The 17308-nt window shown below is 34.2% G+C and overlaps 1 protein-coding gene across 4 annotated transcripts; it reads left to right on the top strand.

Annotated features, from left to right (window-relative positions):
* Stard4 (StAR related lipid transfer domain containing 4) lies at nt 1–17174 on the top strand. Of its 4 annotated transcripts, none has more exons than XM_047555796.1 (6): nt 1–87; nt 4654–4768; nt 5755–5804; nt 9079–9205; nt 10125–10239; nt 11154–17174. In XM_047555796.1, the coding sequence occupies exons 2-6, from the start codon at nt 4664–4666 to the stop codon at nt 11381–11383; spliced, it is 627 nt and encodes a 208-aa protein (XP_047411752.1). In that variant the 5' UTR covers nt 1–87; nt 4654–4663; the 3' UTR covers nt 11384–17174. The 4 variants fall into 4 exon arrangements, with proteins under 4 accessions (XP_047411752.1, XP_047411751.1, XP_047411753.1 ...); XM_047555795.1 differs by having other exon boundaries at nt 70–193; XM_047555797.1 differs by lacking the exon at nt 1–87 and adding an exon at nt 200–223.
* Nucleotides 17175–17308: the final 134 nt, after the last annotated feature.

The following is a 17308-nucleotide window of genomic DNA, read 5'->3' as shown; positions in this document are numbered from 1 at the left end:
TGGCAGGGACTTGATTCCCATTGGCTGCGGCCAGTCGCGCCTCGGCTGGGAAACTGAGAGGATCAGAACTCTGTGCTGCTGGAGGCGGTGAGTCCAGCGTTTACCTGGAGCGCCAGAGCAGCACCTTAGAACCTCAGGTGTTGTTGGGGAGAGGGACGGATCTGCGGCGGGAGTGGAGCGGCCGGAGGGAAAGGTGACTGGCGCGTCCGGGGCGTCTTGCCTAGTGCGTCTTCTCGGAGCTGTGTCTGGAAGTGGGGTGAAGGAGGCCGTGGTGGGGGTCGGGGATGGGAGCCCGCGGTGCCGGTGGATGTGGCTCTCACAGGTGAGAGGAAAAACAGGACCAGGGAGGGGAAAGGGAGAGCTGTTCTGTACCGTCCGCCAGGTAAAGGATTTGACGCCAAGGCCTCAGTTTCTTCATCTGTTAAATGGGGGAGGGGCGGCAGCGATCCCGCTTCTCCGGCCCTGGTGGAGGTTTTATTGAAGTCATGTTCTGTGAAGGGCACTGCGCTTCCTGGTTCTTGGTAAATGAACAGATGGCGCAGGGTCCGTCCCCTCCTATCAAGCTCAGGAAGATGATTTCCCCGGTGCTTACTATTTTCTAGGTCTGGTGCTGTAGGTATTAACTCATGTAATTCCTCAAAAAATAACTGTTACTATTTTTATTTTCCTTATACACTTGAGAAAGATTACCCGAGATTTTGGGGTGTGGGAGCCAGGATAAAATTTGACAAAATCATTGAGGGTTCAGGTTTTTTCATGTTCAATCTCTTCCAGCCGGTGATCAGCTTCCAGCATTTTTTGAAGATAGACCTTTAGACTCTGAAGTCAGACACCCTGGGTTGGAATCTTGGCTCCTTCACTTGTTCAGCTGTATGGTCTTAGACAAGAGATTTAACCTCCCTGTTGCTGTTTTCCCTTTCTGTAAAACAGAAATAATGACAGGATGGACTCAAGACTGTTTATGAAGATTATAAATGAAGTATGGTATAAAACAGCCAGAAAAATTAAACAGCAAATGATCAGTAAATGTTAGCAATTACTGTTTTAAATAAAGGATTAGAACCTTAGGGACTTAAACTTTCCTGCACTCAAAACTAAAACTATAATATCATGAGAGTTGAAATGGATTTAAGTGGTAAGTGTTGTAAAAAGTCTCAAATTGTAAAGCTGATAAATTAAGGTGAACCCTTGAAACAAAGGATCATTAGTCTCACTGAAGAAGTACACTTCCATGTTGCATTCCTTTAGTGAGTTCCTGCAAGGGCCAGTTTCAAAAGTGAGAAACTAGGGCACTGGGTTTGAAAAGCTAAATTACCAGATCAAGATTGATTGGAAAGCAAGCATATACTGAAACTTATAAGTTAGAAAATATAATTTAGGTCACAAGACCTTGGTTTGCACAACTCCTTGGGGAAAGTCTGACTTGTTAACTTGAAGTTATTCACAGTTGTATAAACCATATTAATCAAGTAATGGAAGGTAAAATAATTCTAATTCTTGAGCTTCTTTAACAAGTGTATTCTAACCTAATCATGCTGCATAAGTACAAATGGATCTTTATGGCATTTACTTTTTATTTGAGGTTAAAGTGTTTTATTGTTTCATATCCAGAAGGAAACCTATGGCCATTTCACTGTGACACATATTGTATAATAATTGGAGTTGGATTGGTTAAGACTGAAGTGATAATGGATGACCTCAAGAACATTTTTAACTTGAGAAGGCTTCTTTTCACTATAACAGCATATTCTATCACCACTAATGATCACTCAAAAACATGGACACAGTAAACATAAAGAAAAAGGTTAATTTAAGGACAAAATGTGGAGATGGACATTACTCAACACTTGTGCATAGGACTGCCAAGAGTATATAATCTTATATGGAGTTGTTAGATTCTGATAAGGTTAAGTGTTGCCTATTCTGTTTGACATGTGTTACAGTTGGAGAATTTCCTGGTATATGTCAAGAAATAGAATAAAAGATTGAGATAGAGGGAATTCAGAGGCTCTATTGTATCAGGAGAGAACCAAAACTTTGATAGTACCAGTACCACTCACTCTCCTTGGTGTTCAGCGTTTTGAGAAATGCTCAGTCATGTCTGTTCACACAGAGATAGGTTTAGACAGTAATCTTTATTCCACTTTGAACTGAATTTTGATGAAAATAAATCCATGCAAAAATTAACAGCCTGTTTAAATTGATGAGCTAAAAAGAAAGCTTCCTGATTTCATAGTTACTTTATTGTCGTTCTACATCCTACTTTACCATCTTTTTAAGAAACTATAAGAAGTTTTTTATGCTTTAGTTTGGTTGTTGTTATTGCTGTTAATGTTTATTTAAAGGGTGGGATAAGTCAATTTTGAGAGCAAATATACTAGATTCTTAGTAAATATGTAGTTGTAGACTGCTCTGAAAATTGGTATGTTTTCATTATGGTCATGAGAATTTGTTATTCAGAAGCTTGATGATGGTTAGTATAATTGGGCACACTTTAGATATCTTGAGGATCTTGAGGTCTTTCTTACATAAAATTAGTAGCTTATTCTCTTTACATTTTCCCCTTTTTTATTCACTGGGTTCCTAACTGAATGCTAGACATAGAAGTATAACAAGTTACATTTCCTGCCCCCAAATATTTTACAAGTAAATGGGAAAAGATAGTGCATAATTATAGTACAGAGTTGCAGTGAGAAAACTTTGGAGGGGGAGCTGAGTCTTTAGGGGAGTCCAGGAATAATTACTAAGACAACCACTTTAAAGTTTCAGATTCTCATTTTTCTCATTAGCTTTTATTGCTTGCTTTTTCTGTGCTGAATCTGCACAGATATATTTGCTTATGATAATTTCGGTTTCACCTTTGATTTCTATCAAGGAGTTTTGAAAAAATACTCTTATCTGCCAACCGCAGGAACCTAACAGGTGACCTTTGGGTTTAAAGAATGTTGTTTTATCATAATGATCACAGTAATAGATTAATTTCTCTTACATGTTCTCTCTAGATGCTCTAAGAACTTGTGCTTGTTTGACATATCCCTCAATAAAGTCATTGTACTGACAAGTTGTAAGTCTCTTGAGTGGAGATGGAATATATTCCTGATCATTCACTATTAAAATGAACTCACCTACTTTCTATGTATCATAGGATCTATACATGTTATACATTTTATATCATTTAAATGGATCTTAAATTCTGGATTCTTAAATTTTCTATATGTACTTTCTCATATTTCTGTATAATTTTTGAATTTACCAATTTTATTGCCTGTACACTTTTTGATTTATTTCAGTCACCTTTGGTTTTGAGATGAGTGGTTCTCAACCCTCGCTGGATGACAGAATAATCAGTGAAACTTTTAAAAGACCTAGATTTCTGTGGCCTAACCCAGAATAGATCCACTGAATCAGACTACTTGGCAGTGAGCCCTGAAATCTAATATGTGAAAACAGCAACAACTACTACAGAATATATAACAAAGGTGGATCTCATGGTTGCAGAATCTATAGTTGAATATTGCAGTCTTATTCCCTAGAGGTTTGAGGCTTTAGATTTTTTATTTTGATCTCTTCTTGGTGTCCATTTTAGTAATTTGATGATTCTGTGATGGGTAGCTTTCCTCTAAACTTTCTGTCCTTTAGTCTTTTACTAGAATGAGAAGAATAGAGATAAAATAGGGTAAACTAGGAATTATACTAAGAAATCAATGCTCTGGCACCAAAAGAAGACAAAGTAAGACCAAATCTTGTTTTGAAGGAAAAATACTTCAATAATATCTTTAGGGTCTATTAATAGTATGCCACACAGTATTGTGGGTGTGTAGGGGGTATAGTGATGAACATGACAGACAAGGATCCCTCCTGCGTGAGTTGGGTGTGAAGTGGTCAAAAAGTAGAAAATATACCTATAAATAAACAAATTCACTTCAGATAATGATAGGCACTATGAAGAAAATAAAAAATATATAATAGTAACTTGTAGAAGGCTATATTAAGGACAGGAGGTTTAAACTGAAGTTGTTAATAGTCATGCCATCTAGGCAGAGAAATAGAGACCCAAAGTTAGTGATAAGCTTAGCCCGTTTGAAGGATGCAAAGAAAATCCCAGGGTATGGTGGTGTGAATAGGAATCTCTTTATTAGTATTAAGGATGATTTCAAGCTTTTGACTTGAGAACATGAGCTCAATTATCATTTTAATAGTAAATTGTTAAGATGAGGAAGACTGACACCAATTTAGATGTCCCTCAGGATTGAAGGACCAAGTAGGCTTCTAGATCTGGGATTTTGGAACTCACTGGAGAGATGAGGAGTAGAGGTAAATTATTGGGTATAAGCAGCACATAGATAAGAGAGATAATGTCCTCTCTTGGCTCCCTCCATCTTTTATTAAATTTTTTTTGTGTGGGAAGTTTTAATAACTGTCAGAAAAGTGTGATTTTCATTCCTGGCTTTGGGTTACTCATCTTGAGAGCTTTACCAAAAAAACCTATGCCCTGTCCTACTCTCAGAGATTTTGATTAGCTCATCTGAGGTGGGGTCCGGGTATAGGTATCTTTTATAGCTCTTCCTAGAGAATCTATTGTGAAGCCAAATTTGCAACCTACCGGCATCAAACTGCAGGATTTACTGATGTTAATCTTGATCTCTGTGACAGAAAGAAAAATATGGAAGGCCTGCCTGATGTTGGTTCTTTTTCAAGTAGACTAAAAAACACTCTTATCCAGTACCATAACATTGAAGATGACAAGTGGCGAGTTGCCAAAAAAACGGTAAATTAATCCAGTTACTTCTTACTTATATTTGGGGTATATCCAATGATTTGCTTGATGACTTTCAAAATGATATGAAAAATTATGGATAAAAGACCATATTTGAAAAGGATGTTTAAGACAGATAATTATTTAAAAGAGGGTTTGTGGGTCCTTTTACAAAGAAACAAACATCAGTAGTAATCCTATATTGCTTTTAACTCTTTAGGTATTAGACATGAGAGCAGGTTCATGGCAACCAGGGCCTAAAGAATAGCTTTCTGAATCAACATATGAAATTATCATTATTAATTTAAGTATATAGTAATTGATAGCTTGAAATAGTTTCAGAGGTATCAACAAGCCTTCCAGAGTGTTCAGTTAGTATTCCTCTTTACTATTATAACTTGCCCAAAATATGACATGGCTGAGTACACTCGGAACCAAGCCTAGAAGTCAAGACTCTTATAGGCCTGGTTATCCTGTGCTCTAGTTGTTTTGATGTTCAAAATTACTTGAGAATTAATTGGGAATAAATTGCGGTAACTAAATCAAAATAGCAGAGTCATAAATGTGAATTAATTTTTTTAAAAGTTGTGAACAATTTAGAATAAAATATTTAATGTTTCTCTTTCTCATGTTACAGTTTGAATGTATCAGTAATAAATACCTAGAAAATAGATAAATAGATAATAGTAAATAGACAAGATTGAAATAAGGCAAATAGTAATGGCCACTAGGATAGGACCATCACTGAGTCTTCCAGTGTTTGAGTATTAGTAAGCCACTAAAAACTCTTTCTTGAAGATCTGTCATTTTAAATACAGTGTGATACAGAATAAATCCAAATATGGATCATTTTATGGCATAGATAACTTTTATGCATCTCTGAAAATTTACTTAAGGTTTTTTTCTTTTTTAATATAAAGTCAAGTGCTCTTGACTTACAAAATTTCATTCCAGTGTTCCATCTATGTAATTATCACAGTATGTTTTTTTATTTCTAGAAAGATGTAACAGTTTGGAGAAAACCTTCGGAAGAATTTAATGGGTATCTGTAAGTAAATTTTGTAGTTTTGTGTAATTCTTAAGATATTGCTAAACTTCACATGTATACCTTGTCACTAAATGATCATTGCTACCAAAATTTGGCTTTTGCTTTAAAAATTGTAAACTTACTGAAAACTAAATTGGTTTCTTATGATTGACAGCCTCAAAGATGTCTATATTCTTTGTGGACTGAATTGATGGTGAGGAAGTCATAAATAATATCAAATGACTGATAAAATCTTACTTAGCCTAGGGTATATGACTCATGACTGTCGCATGCTGTATTCTAAGATTTTATCTTGAAGAAAGCATCAGCAAGATAATAGTGATTTAAATATTTGCTGTTTCATCATAACATTATTTAGATTATTAAAAAATGAAACAACCTGAAAAACCAATAGTAGGAGAATGATTAAATTATGAAACCTCTGTGATAGAATATCATTTCGTTTTTAAAGTGATCTTTTCAAATATTTAATAGCATAGGAAAATGCTTATAATACAAAGTGAATAAAGCAGAAGTGGTATGCAGCATAATGATGAGCTTATTTTAAATGTTTTTGTTATTAAAATGTTTTTCTTGAGACCAAATATTCACCTCTACATAGTAGTATTATGAAGATTTACTTCCCTTTTTTGGTCTTTGTTTATAGTTGAACTATGCTTATGGGTAAGAAAAATATATTTTTTTTATAGCCTGTGGAATAGTTGCTTTGTATAACTGAAGTAGAATGTTCCCATCCTTAGGACTCAGCCCTTTAATGAAAATGAAGTTGCTGGCTCCACTTAGTATATACAGAATATTTGGAAGTATAATACCATAAATAATGTTTCCAAAAAGATGAGTGGTACAATATGTATGACAAGGACTAGATAGTAGAGTTTGGGTATTGAAAGCAAGTATACAAAATGCCAAGGGAACACTATGCTTGGAGATTTGGAAGGACCTCATGGAGGAGCTAATATCTGAGTTGAGACTTAAAGGAATAGTGGATGTTTCTTAAGGAATGAAGACCTGATTGAAATTCTAGTCAGAGGGAATTGCATCTATTGCTTAAAAACAGAAAAGAGACACTTTTAAAGAATTTTACTTAGGGATGTGTTTGTATAGCCAGAGCATATAGCATAGCTGTCAGGAAAACTTGTGTCTAAAAAGGTTTTGAATTCTAAATTAAGGAATTCACTATCACTTGCTCTCTGCCCAACCCCACTCTTTGCTCCTTAGGTGAATTTACTCCAATAATATTGTGAACATGGAGAATTTAAGAAGAGGGGAATCTGTGACTAGGAGTTCCTCTTAGATTGTACACAAAAATTTCCTAATAATATATACTTTCCTAGGAAGAGACATGACTTTTTTCAGATTCTTAAAAGGGTATGTGATCGGGAGAGGTAGAATCTGAACATGTGTGAGTTGGACCCAGAATACCCAAACTAAGGCAATAGTAGCATGCAAGCTTAAAAAAGAGCAAGTGACTGTGAAAGAGATTTAATGTTGGTAGTGGTGGTCCTGGTGGTGATGGTGATGGTGATGATAACTAATGTGTTGAGAGCCAGATAATGTTCTAAGTACTTTATATGTAGGAAACAATTTTGATAAAATCAAGTTGATTGATTAGTTCTGGCTATGGAATAGACTTTAAAGAAAAGGAGAGTCAGAGTTGAATTTCAGATTTCTAATTTGTGTGACTGGATTGTTTTGTGTTTATTCCCCATCCCAGCCTACCCCAAGTTAGAGAATACAAGAGGGAGGAGCAGATTTAGAATGAGGCAGATGAGTTTGGCTTGAGATATTTATAAAATGATTAAACAGCTTCAGATGCTTAAAAAAAAAGTTACTGATAGAGTTGAAACCAAACTATCTCATATTTCATCTCCTGTGTTTCTTCCCCAGAGCTAGCTATAATCTTGAAGTTGTGTGCATTATTCCTACTTCATACCTTGACCATATATTCATATATCCATAAACAATAAAAAAACCTTATCTGATATGTTTTTTATATTCAGGTATTTGTATTTTATTAGTAATTTGCCTTGTTTCATTCAATATTATTTTCTCAATATTTCACCATATTATTACATGTAGATCTATTCTTTTATCTCTAATATGAATATATTTCAATATGTTTATCTGTGTTTATAAATTTGTCTATTGATAGATGTTTTAGATAATTGTCGATTCTGGGTTCATGTTTCCTTACACAGTGATTTTCTTTGGGTCTTAGGGGTGAACACCTTCCAACTTTACTAGATGTTGCCAAATTGTTCCTCAAGTAACAGTTTAGGAGTTCTCATCCTCCTCCTTTCAACACTTGTAACATTTTTAATCTCTTAGTCTGAGGGGTATAAATAAATATGTACTTGATTACTAGTGAAGTTGGGCATCTTTTATATATTTATTGATATTTCAGGCCAATTTTAATATGCCCTTTTCATCTTGTCTTTGGATTTTCTTTGTTCTCACTGATTTATAGAAATTAGTACTATGTCCTCTATAATAGTTATGTGTATTTTTATATGTATTGCAGGAATCTTCTCCCAGCGTATGAGTAGTTAAAAAATTATTTTTTATGTGTGGTGTACACATTTAAAATTGTAACTGACCTTTTGCATTACTTGTACTTTTGTGTGTCTTGTGTGTTCAAGAAATACCCTGTATTCTGAAGTCACAAAGAGCGTCTCATGTATGTTTTTCTTTAAGCTTTTTACATTTTACACAGACATATTTAATCCATCTAGAGTTAATCATTTTGAATGGTGTGAAGTGTGAATCCTGATTTTATTTTCTTCACAAAGATTCCTATTAAATCTGAACATTGCTTATGGTAGTAACTTTTCCCCCAGTGATGTGTACTGTCACCTTTGAAATATGTCAAATTCCCTTGTATTCATGAGCCAGTTCTTCAGTATTCACTCCCCTATTTTTCTGTACCTTTTCATTTAAAAAATTGTAAAATTTAGGATAAAAATATGCACAGACTGATATGTTTGAGGATAACTGAGGAAAGAATAATATACAAATTAAATGGAAGTATTATAGTGTTCCATGGACTGGTTTTGGCTATACTATAACATGAAAGGACTAATTAGATATGAGGACAAAGGGTATATTTTAATAAATAATTGTTAGAACTTAATTTATCACAAAAGTTGTGGATATTTACTCCTTTCTAAAAAACTTTCATTAATTTTACTCCTACTTTCAATGTTAGTTCTGAACTGTGAGAGCATCTTGAAATTTTTCATTCTAATTGCATTTACCTTTAATTTTCTTTCTCCAGCTATAAAGCTCAAGGTATTATAGATGACATTGTCAATAGTGTAATAGACCATATCCGCCCAGGGCCGTGTCGCTTGGATTGGGATCGTTTAATGACTTCATTGGATATTTTGGAACACTTTGAAGAGGTGCTTGTTTAGAATCATTACTTCAGAGTTTGTGTGTGTGTGTGTGTGTGTGTGTGTGTGTGTAAGAGAAAGAAAGAAAAGGAGAGAGAGTGCTACCATGCACTGCATGTGAGCATGAGCATTTGTACACACTTATATTCATGTTCATTGTATCCATTGCTTTGAGAATAGGAGTGCTGGCCAAGATTACAGGGGAATCATGTACTACCTCTTACAAAAGTTGACTTTCCTCATATTAATTAAGGAGTATTTGACCTAAGTGTTTTCCACAATAGTTCCACTCTTGCTTCTTAAGAAAATCTTCAACATCTTGAATTGTAAAACTTTAGTTAAGGTTCAAAAATCTAAAATTCTAAAAACAACACAATCGTATTTAGGTTTGTAGGTAAATGTGTATTGATTTTTCATTAATCCTAAGTCAAAATCAAAGACCAAGGTAAAAATGCTACCTTAAGTTTTAGAGAACTGTGTAGTCAAAACAACTTGTTCTGTTTCTACTTTTATTAATTCATTTCTTAACATGTTTAAGTTTTTAAATTAAAAATGTAATATTGTAGTTTAAGTACTTGCAGGTTTTTTCTTCAATAGTCTAAAACATCCTATATCCCTAATTCCTAATTAAGAATTTAATTCCCTAATTAATGGAATTAATCATTCCTCTCTAATTAAATAGAGATGTGGATATACTGAATAACTTGTTCCTCTATATATGTTGAATATATATTTTATTCCTATCTGTACAAGAGTAGTGAGTTTTAGAATAGAGATCTGGACCTATTAGAGTCACTCTAAGAATCACTTAGTAGTAAAACGTTTTAAATGAATACTATTTTTTTATTAAAGGTTGCTTTATGATGTAGGTGTCTATGTGTGTATATCCTGTGGTAGTAACACCTGTCTTATCTTTCTTCTTTTTCAGAATTGCTGTGTGATGCGTTACACTACTGCTGGTCAGCTCTGGAATATAATTTCCCCAAGAGAGTTTGTTGATTTCTCTTACACTGTGGGCTATAAAGAAGGACTTTTATCCTGTGGTAATAATCTCAAAATTCTGTACTTTCTTTAGTTTGGTTTATATATTTGAGTTTTCTAGACTGGAATTTTTTTCTTTCTCTATGAAGGTATATTTTCAGCCCTTATAGTTAATATTAACATTTGATTTTTTTTTTTTCAGATTCTAAACCTTAGTGAGTATAATAATAACTTAAGGGTTTTAAAATCTTCCTTATAGGTTTTTGTTCCCAATTACATGGTATTCTCTAGGTCAGAAGTATCAGAAATGAATCACATGGGACTGCCTTGGAGAAAGGAATCCAGTAAATGGATTTCCTTCTAAGCCTCTCTCAGAGAACATCTTGATATGTACACACACGCACACACACACACGAAACAGACTTGACATATGTTAGAATATTTTTCCTTCCTTGAACTATATAGTATTTTCCTTTTTATGATTTAAAATATTGATACTGGAAGGCTCCTGTTTTCTAAAACATATAGGTAAGTTAATGTTTTTTATTATAGTATAGACTTGAGTTTACAGTTGTAGGCAATCATCTACTTGTTTATTCTTAACTAGCCAGTATCAAAGGTAGATATAGTAGAGCCTGTGGGAAATAGTTTGGTACCATGGATTTGATTATGGGTACCCCGAAGCTTGACTGCCATAGCCAAGATTTGAAGTTTGCAAGGAATTACCAAGATGACCTGATGTCATCTATTTTGAAGGGATTAGAACATTCCCTATTACCTATCTACCCAATCCCTTGACAGAATTCTCCTTAGTAATTACCTTTCTCATTCTGTCATGGTCACTCTTGGGGTTTAATTTCCATCTACATAGATAAGAAGAAAAATATTTAAGCAAGTTTTGTAATATTTTTAAATGAAGGTTTTAGACACATGCAGTCATTGCTATTCATAGTTTTATTTTAAAATTGCCTTGTAGGAATAAGTCTTGACTGGAGTGAAAAGAGATCTGAATTTGTTCGTGGATATAATCATCCTTGTGGTTGGTTTTGTGTTCCACTCAAAGACAATCCAAACCAGAGTCTTTTGACAGGCTATATTCAGACAGATCTATGTGGAATGATTCCTCAGTCTGCAGTGGATACAGCCATGGCAAGCACTTTAACCAACTTCTACAGCGATTTACGGAAAGCCTTACAAAAGGCATAATATGTTCAAACTTGCTATACTGTGATCCCTGACTCAGCTCTTTCCCTCAGCTGCAAGTCCTCTAAAGATCATCAGTTTCTCTCTTCTGCAGAACCTATTGAAACATTTGGGATGTTTTTGGTGTAGTAGCATAATGTTTTATTTTATTCCTAAAGTAAATTGCTATATAAAAGAGCATTTATTATTATTATTATATTTTCATTTGTTCATTGTTTGATATGGCAGTGTATCTAGGAATGGAGAGTGTGATAGAAATACACAAAAAAGTAGGTACAGTCCTTTGGCCCAGACTATTCACAGAAATTGAATAGTGCCTCAGTATGAATATTTTGGTTGCTTGGAAATTAGATGAAGCACAAATTTCATATTTGCATACTATTTTAGAGCTTTATGAACATTTGTAGAATTTTAATTTTCTTGAAGGTAAATGTTAGTGCTTTTCTTTTGGTGTGTTCAATGAGTTTGCCAATGTCTTGAACAAAAGAAAGCAAGCCTTTCTTTATATTTTATATAGGTAGACTTCATCGTCAGTTGAACTTGCTCTACTTTAAGTATTAAAGAGACCAAAAGTGAGAAAAGAATAGATATCATAGTAACAATAGGTATGATTCAAGTACAATTTTGATATCTAGATAGCATTCTTTTGTAATATCTTTAAAACACAATCGTGTCTTTGTATATATTTGTTTCGGGAGTCTGAGAGCATTTATACATAAATATTATAGTGTAGAAAAACTGCCAAATATGTTCTGGGTATACTACACTGATTGAGCAGCAGTTTGGGTTGTATGAAATGTTTGGTAGTATCCAGTAATCATCAACAGAGTAATTTCTAGAAAGTCAGGATTAGTGAATGCACATGTTTCAATTTTAAGAAGTATTATCCAACTCAAAGCACTATGAGTTATAAACATTCATAACTGATATCACTTTAGTCTAAAACTCTAACAAATGTATTTATAGACATTTCTTATCCTTTTATAATGATTAGAATGAACTATAACAGTTTCTTTGTTTCTGTGGCTATCTTTTTGTTTGTTTGTTTTTTGGGTACTGGGGATTGAACTCAGAGGTACTCGATCACTAAGCCACATCCCCAGCCCTATTTTGTATTTTATTTTATTTAGGGACAGGGTCTCACTGAGTTGCTTAGTGCTTTGCTTTTGCTGAGGCTGGCTTTGAACTCACGATCCTCCTTTCTCAGCCTCCTGAGTTGCTGGGATTACAGGTGTGCCCCACCACGCCCAACTGTGTGACTATCTTAAGTGAGCATTCTTTAATGATTTTTTATTTCAAATGATTTTTTGGCTTTTGAACTATGTACCTAGTTTACTTCTAAAGTGAGAACCTGAACCCAACTCTCTTTGTCTTTGTGAATCTGTGTCTATGTAGTATGTTTTTGTGTATGTGCACATCTTGAAATCTCAATGTTCAGTGTCAGTTCTTAATGTGTTACTATTACTCTTTCTATTGTTTCATTTCTTTTTCCTTTTTGGGGGATGGGTGGGGGGAATAATATGGGATAAAGTGAACCCTAGAAATAATTACATACAGGCAGGCCGCAAAAAAGCACAAAAGTATATAGTAGTTCAAGAGCATGAAGGCTTGATCTTTGTTTAACTTTAGAAATTTACAGGCAAGCTACTAGGTAATATTTTAGATCTGCTGGGCTCCAGCTGTGTACTTCTTATTAAAAAACATCTTATTGAGTAATAAGTTGCATAATATACAGTTGTTTTAAGTCTTTAATTGAATAATTTTAAAAAACACATTTATAGAATTATGCAGCTATCACCAGAATCCAGTTTTAGAACGTTTCCATCACCCCAAAAGATCCTTTTGTCAGTTTGCAGACTCACATCTAACTTAAGTTTATTGCAATTGCCAGTATAAAGAAGATGAGGAAAACAATTGTAGTAGGTCTTTTTTGGTTTTGTATATAAGAATATAGGTGTGTGTGTTTTTAAACTCAGGAACCTTATGATAATATATTAGATATGTTATGTCTAATGTCATCATAATATAAAATTTAATGTGGGATTGATATTAACATATAATTGACTATGCTGCTTCTATAGCAGTGCTATAAGATAGAAAAATAATGTAAGCCATGTATCTAATTTTAAAATTTTCTAGCAAAAGAGGAAAATAATTTTAGTAATATATTTTATTTAGCTTGATATATCTAAAATATTGTTATTTCAACATGTAATCAGTGTAAAAAATTATTGAGATAGTTTGTATTCTTCTATACTAATTTCTTGAAATCTGGTAGTGTGTTTTGCTGATTTGGATCAGCTGTATTTTAAGTGCTCCTTAGCCACATGTCAGTGACTAATGTAACATTAATTATTCAGCATAGTTCAGTAATGTATTTATTCATTTGTTTTGTTGCAGGTGAAGTAGATTATTTCATGAAATTACATTCTCAAGTAGAAATCTTTTCTAGTCTCTACAGCCTTCAATACTTGCTAAATAGGATGTCTGAGCTTTAGAAATAAATTAATAATTGTCAGTAAAATTATTGACCCAAAATATTTTCCTTTAACATAATTTCTTTTAGCTTTATTGACCCTAAAGATAAATTAACAGAGAAGCTAATGGAAATTGGGACTTAATCAGATTTCCATTAGCATCTGTATTGTATAATTACTAGTCCAGGGTACCTTCCATGCCTTTCTCTTTCTTTTTTCCTTTTGCAGTGTGAGAGATCAGATCAGGGCCTCATGCATGCTAGGCGAATGCTCTACTATTGAGCCACATCCTCAGCCCCCAGTTGATCTCATTTCATTTCTAGAAGTAGGGCATGATAGGATCAGAGCATAGAAGAAATATTAGATTCATTCAAAAACACAGAAAGTTGGAATTATAATTTTTTCATTATTGTGTTGTTTCCAAAGATTTTATATATGTAGCTGAATATTAAAATTCATCTTTTACAATTCAAGAAAAGCTATACTATATATTGATATTATTTTTAAAGTTTATAATTATTTTATGAAGTAGTTTATAAATCTAATAATAACATTATTAGTATAAATGAAATGCATATTTATTTTTCAATTGCTATGAAATATATTAGAATAAAAACTTGTAGACACTTTTGTAATTGATCATTGATCTTGTCTGTGTAAGTTGCTTTGCCCTTAAATAATACCAAATATTTCATTTCTTATGTCCAGATTTAAAGTATGTAGCTTAATTTCATAAACAGTTAAAAGTGAACTATAGAAACCTGGAAAATAAAGTTAATAACGTGATAATCTTCCACTAATGTCATATTAGCCATGATACTGCTGCTTCTTTAGTGCTGAATCTTTGCTACTGTATCAGCTTTCCATTACTCTTATAGAATCCTGGAGGAAATTAACTTATAAAGATAAAAAGTTTATTTTGGCTCACAGTTCTGGAACTTCCAGTCCAGAAGCAAGTGACTCCGTGCTTTGGGCCTCTGGTAGGGTGGCACATCATTATGGAAGCATGTGTTACAGCAGACTTCTTACTTTATGAACCATAAATGAAGAGAAAGAAAGATCAAGGTTTTCCCAGTCCCTTTCAAGGGCATGTTCCCAGTGACCTATGGACCTTCCATTAGACACCACCTCCCACTAGTACCACCCTGGGACCAGTCCTTTAACACATGGGCCTTTTGGGAACATTCAACATCCAAACTATAGTAGTTATTTTATACCTTGGATGAATTAATGTATTCTGCCCTCATTGCAATAACGTATGGTCAGGGTTTATCATGCATGTGTTCAAACAATATACTAATTTGATTAGGAGTTATGGATAATTTCTTTGGAATTGAAAATAGCTAGAAGTAGTTACGATATCTGTGGTTTATGTTATGAGAAAGAAATTAGGGATGCTGTGGGCAGTATGTAATGGGAAATATGATTATGAAGTGGCTTAAACAAAAGGAAAGTTATTTTAATTTAATAATTTAAAGTCTGATACTTTCTGTATTCCCACTCTAAATTTGTATGATGAAATCCTAACCCCCAAGATGATGGCTTTAGGAGGTAGGGCTTTGGGAGGCAACTAGGTTACCCTTATGAATGTATTCGTGCCCTTATAAAAGAGACCCAAGTGAGACTTCTCGCTCCTGCCGTGTGAGGACACAGTGAAAAGACACTGAGGACGTTGGCCCTTGCCGGGTACCAAATCTCCAGGCACCTTGATCTTGAACATACTACAAAAATGCCAGAAATAAATTTGTTTACCAGTCACCTGGTGTGTGGTATTTATATTGCTTTAGCCCCTGGAATAGACTAAGACATCTGGGGACAGGCACTTGTCAGTGTTTCTCAGCTCAAGGTTGTCAGGACCAGTGTGTCCACAGTTTGTCTTGGTAATGATAAAGTAACTAATTAGCCCTGGATATTATATACATAGTCAAGATGAGAAGATGCAGGGGAAGGAAGGGCATCTGTCATCTTCATCTCTCATTTTTATTGGGAAAGCATAACATTTCCTAAAGCCTCCAGTAGCTTTTCTTTCTGGTGGTCTGGATCACATGACTACATGTAACTGTTGTGATGAGAACGATCATAAGGGTTCCCAGCCTCTGGGAGAGGCAGCTGACCATGACTGGAGAGCCAGCCACACTATCACCTACTGGATCAGCTTTGGGAGGTATGTGTAAGGCTCCTGAAAATGTGCAGGAGAGTGATGGACCCTTAACATGGAAATGAAAAAAATGGTCATTTATTTTCTTCAAAAAACATATTTTGAGCCCCTTCTAATGACAGATGCTACATGGCTGTTCCTCACTGATGTAATAAGGTGATGGATCTTCCTCTTGTTTATTAATTATTGGTGTCATATGGCATTCAACATGAATGATCTGTATTTGTATTATTGCCCTGCTTGTTTTACTTTGGAGCAAAGAGTTCATATGGAAGGACTTTGTAGCCAGGCAGACAGAAAATGCTAAAAAATGAACTGTAAATGTATCCCAGGAGATAACAGAGTGTGGATCTATGCTACTTGTATTATCAGTTATACGGGTGATTAGAGAAGTGCAGAATTCTGTGATAAAAATATGGAGGAAGTAGAGAGTATATGTACCAAAATAGACTTCTATTCATTCATAATCTTTTCCAGAAGCTTTACCTTCCTATTTGTGTTTTGCTTTGGTGATATTTCTTAAGTCCAGGGCAGCTGACTTGACTGAAAGAAGGAAGTAGTCTTGAGGTTGCACAAAACCAGATTGAAGTAAAAATAAAGCAGGTTTCATATGTCAAAAACTGGTTTATTGATGGGAGACTATTTCCCTCATTCCCACAATTCAGAGGTTTTTGTTTAGGATAAAAATATCTTCTCAACAAAACCAAGATTTTGGACCTAATGGTGGTGAATATAGAAAAATGTAATTCTGAGTTTAATGTTCCTGAGAAGAAGAATTGAGGCTAGATTATTATGCATCTATCATAGTATGTATTGTAGAGATTATGCAAAAATGTGTATGATGTCATGACTTGTTGATGCAAATAGGTCTATAATATGACTACAAATTTGTAAGAAAAAGTAAACCAACACTAGAGAAAAAGAATTTTTTTGGAAAACATTATGGTAATTTTCTACTTCTCCATATTTTCAAATTTTTATAATGAAAAATCAGTTTTTATATGAATTGCTACCATTGTTTCTCTTGAATTGACTTCCCAGTGGTGAGAGAATTGGATTAAGAAATTGTTTCTTCTCAGTCACTGCAAACTTATGTAAGCCATTACCTTTCGGGCTGTAATATCTCTTTAAATAAAATGAGTCTGTTGGATTAAATAACTACAAATGTCCCTTTTTAATGATTTTATAATCTTACTCTAAAGAAAATATATATTTGAACACTCAGTGTTTAAAACAAACAAACTGTAGCCGGGCACAGTGATGCACACCAGGAGGCTGAGCAAGAGAACTGCA

Source organism: Sciurus carolinensis, chromosome 6 (assembly GCF_902686445.1).
Source record: "Sciurus carolinensis chromosome 6, mSciCar1.2, whole genome shotgun sequence".
Lineage (NCBI taxonomy): Eukaryota > Metazoa > Chordata > Mammalia > Rodentia > Sciuridae > Sciurus > Sciurus carolinensis.
Note: the sequence above shows the minus strand (reverse complement) of the source record. Positions and strands in the feature narration are given on the sequence as shown.

Bases quoted from the DNA above. Each gene is read 5' to 3' on its own strand.
- Stard4 (XM_047555796.1), top strand. From the start codon at position 4,664: ATGGAAGGCCTGCCTGATGTTGGTTCTTTTTCAAGTAGACTAAAAAAC. The intron at 5,805-9,078 runs GTAAGTAAATTT...TTCTTTCTCCAG, and splicing joins GAAGAATTTAATGGGTATCT to CTATAAAGCTCAAGGTATTA. The intron at 10,240-11,153 runs GTAATAATCTCA...ATTGCCTTGTAG, and splicing joins AGAAGGACTTTTATCCTGTG to GAATAAGTCTTGACTGGAGT.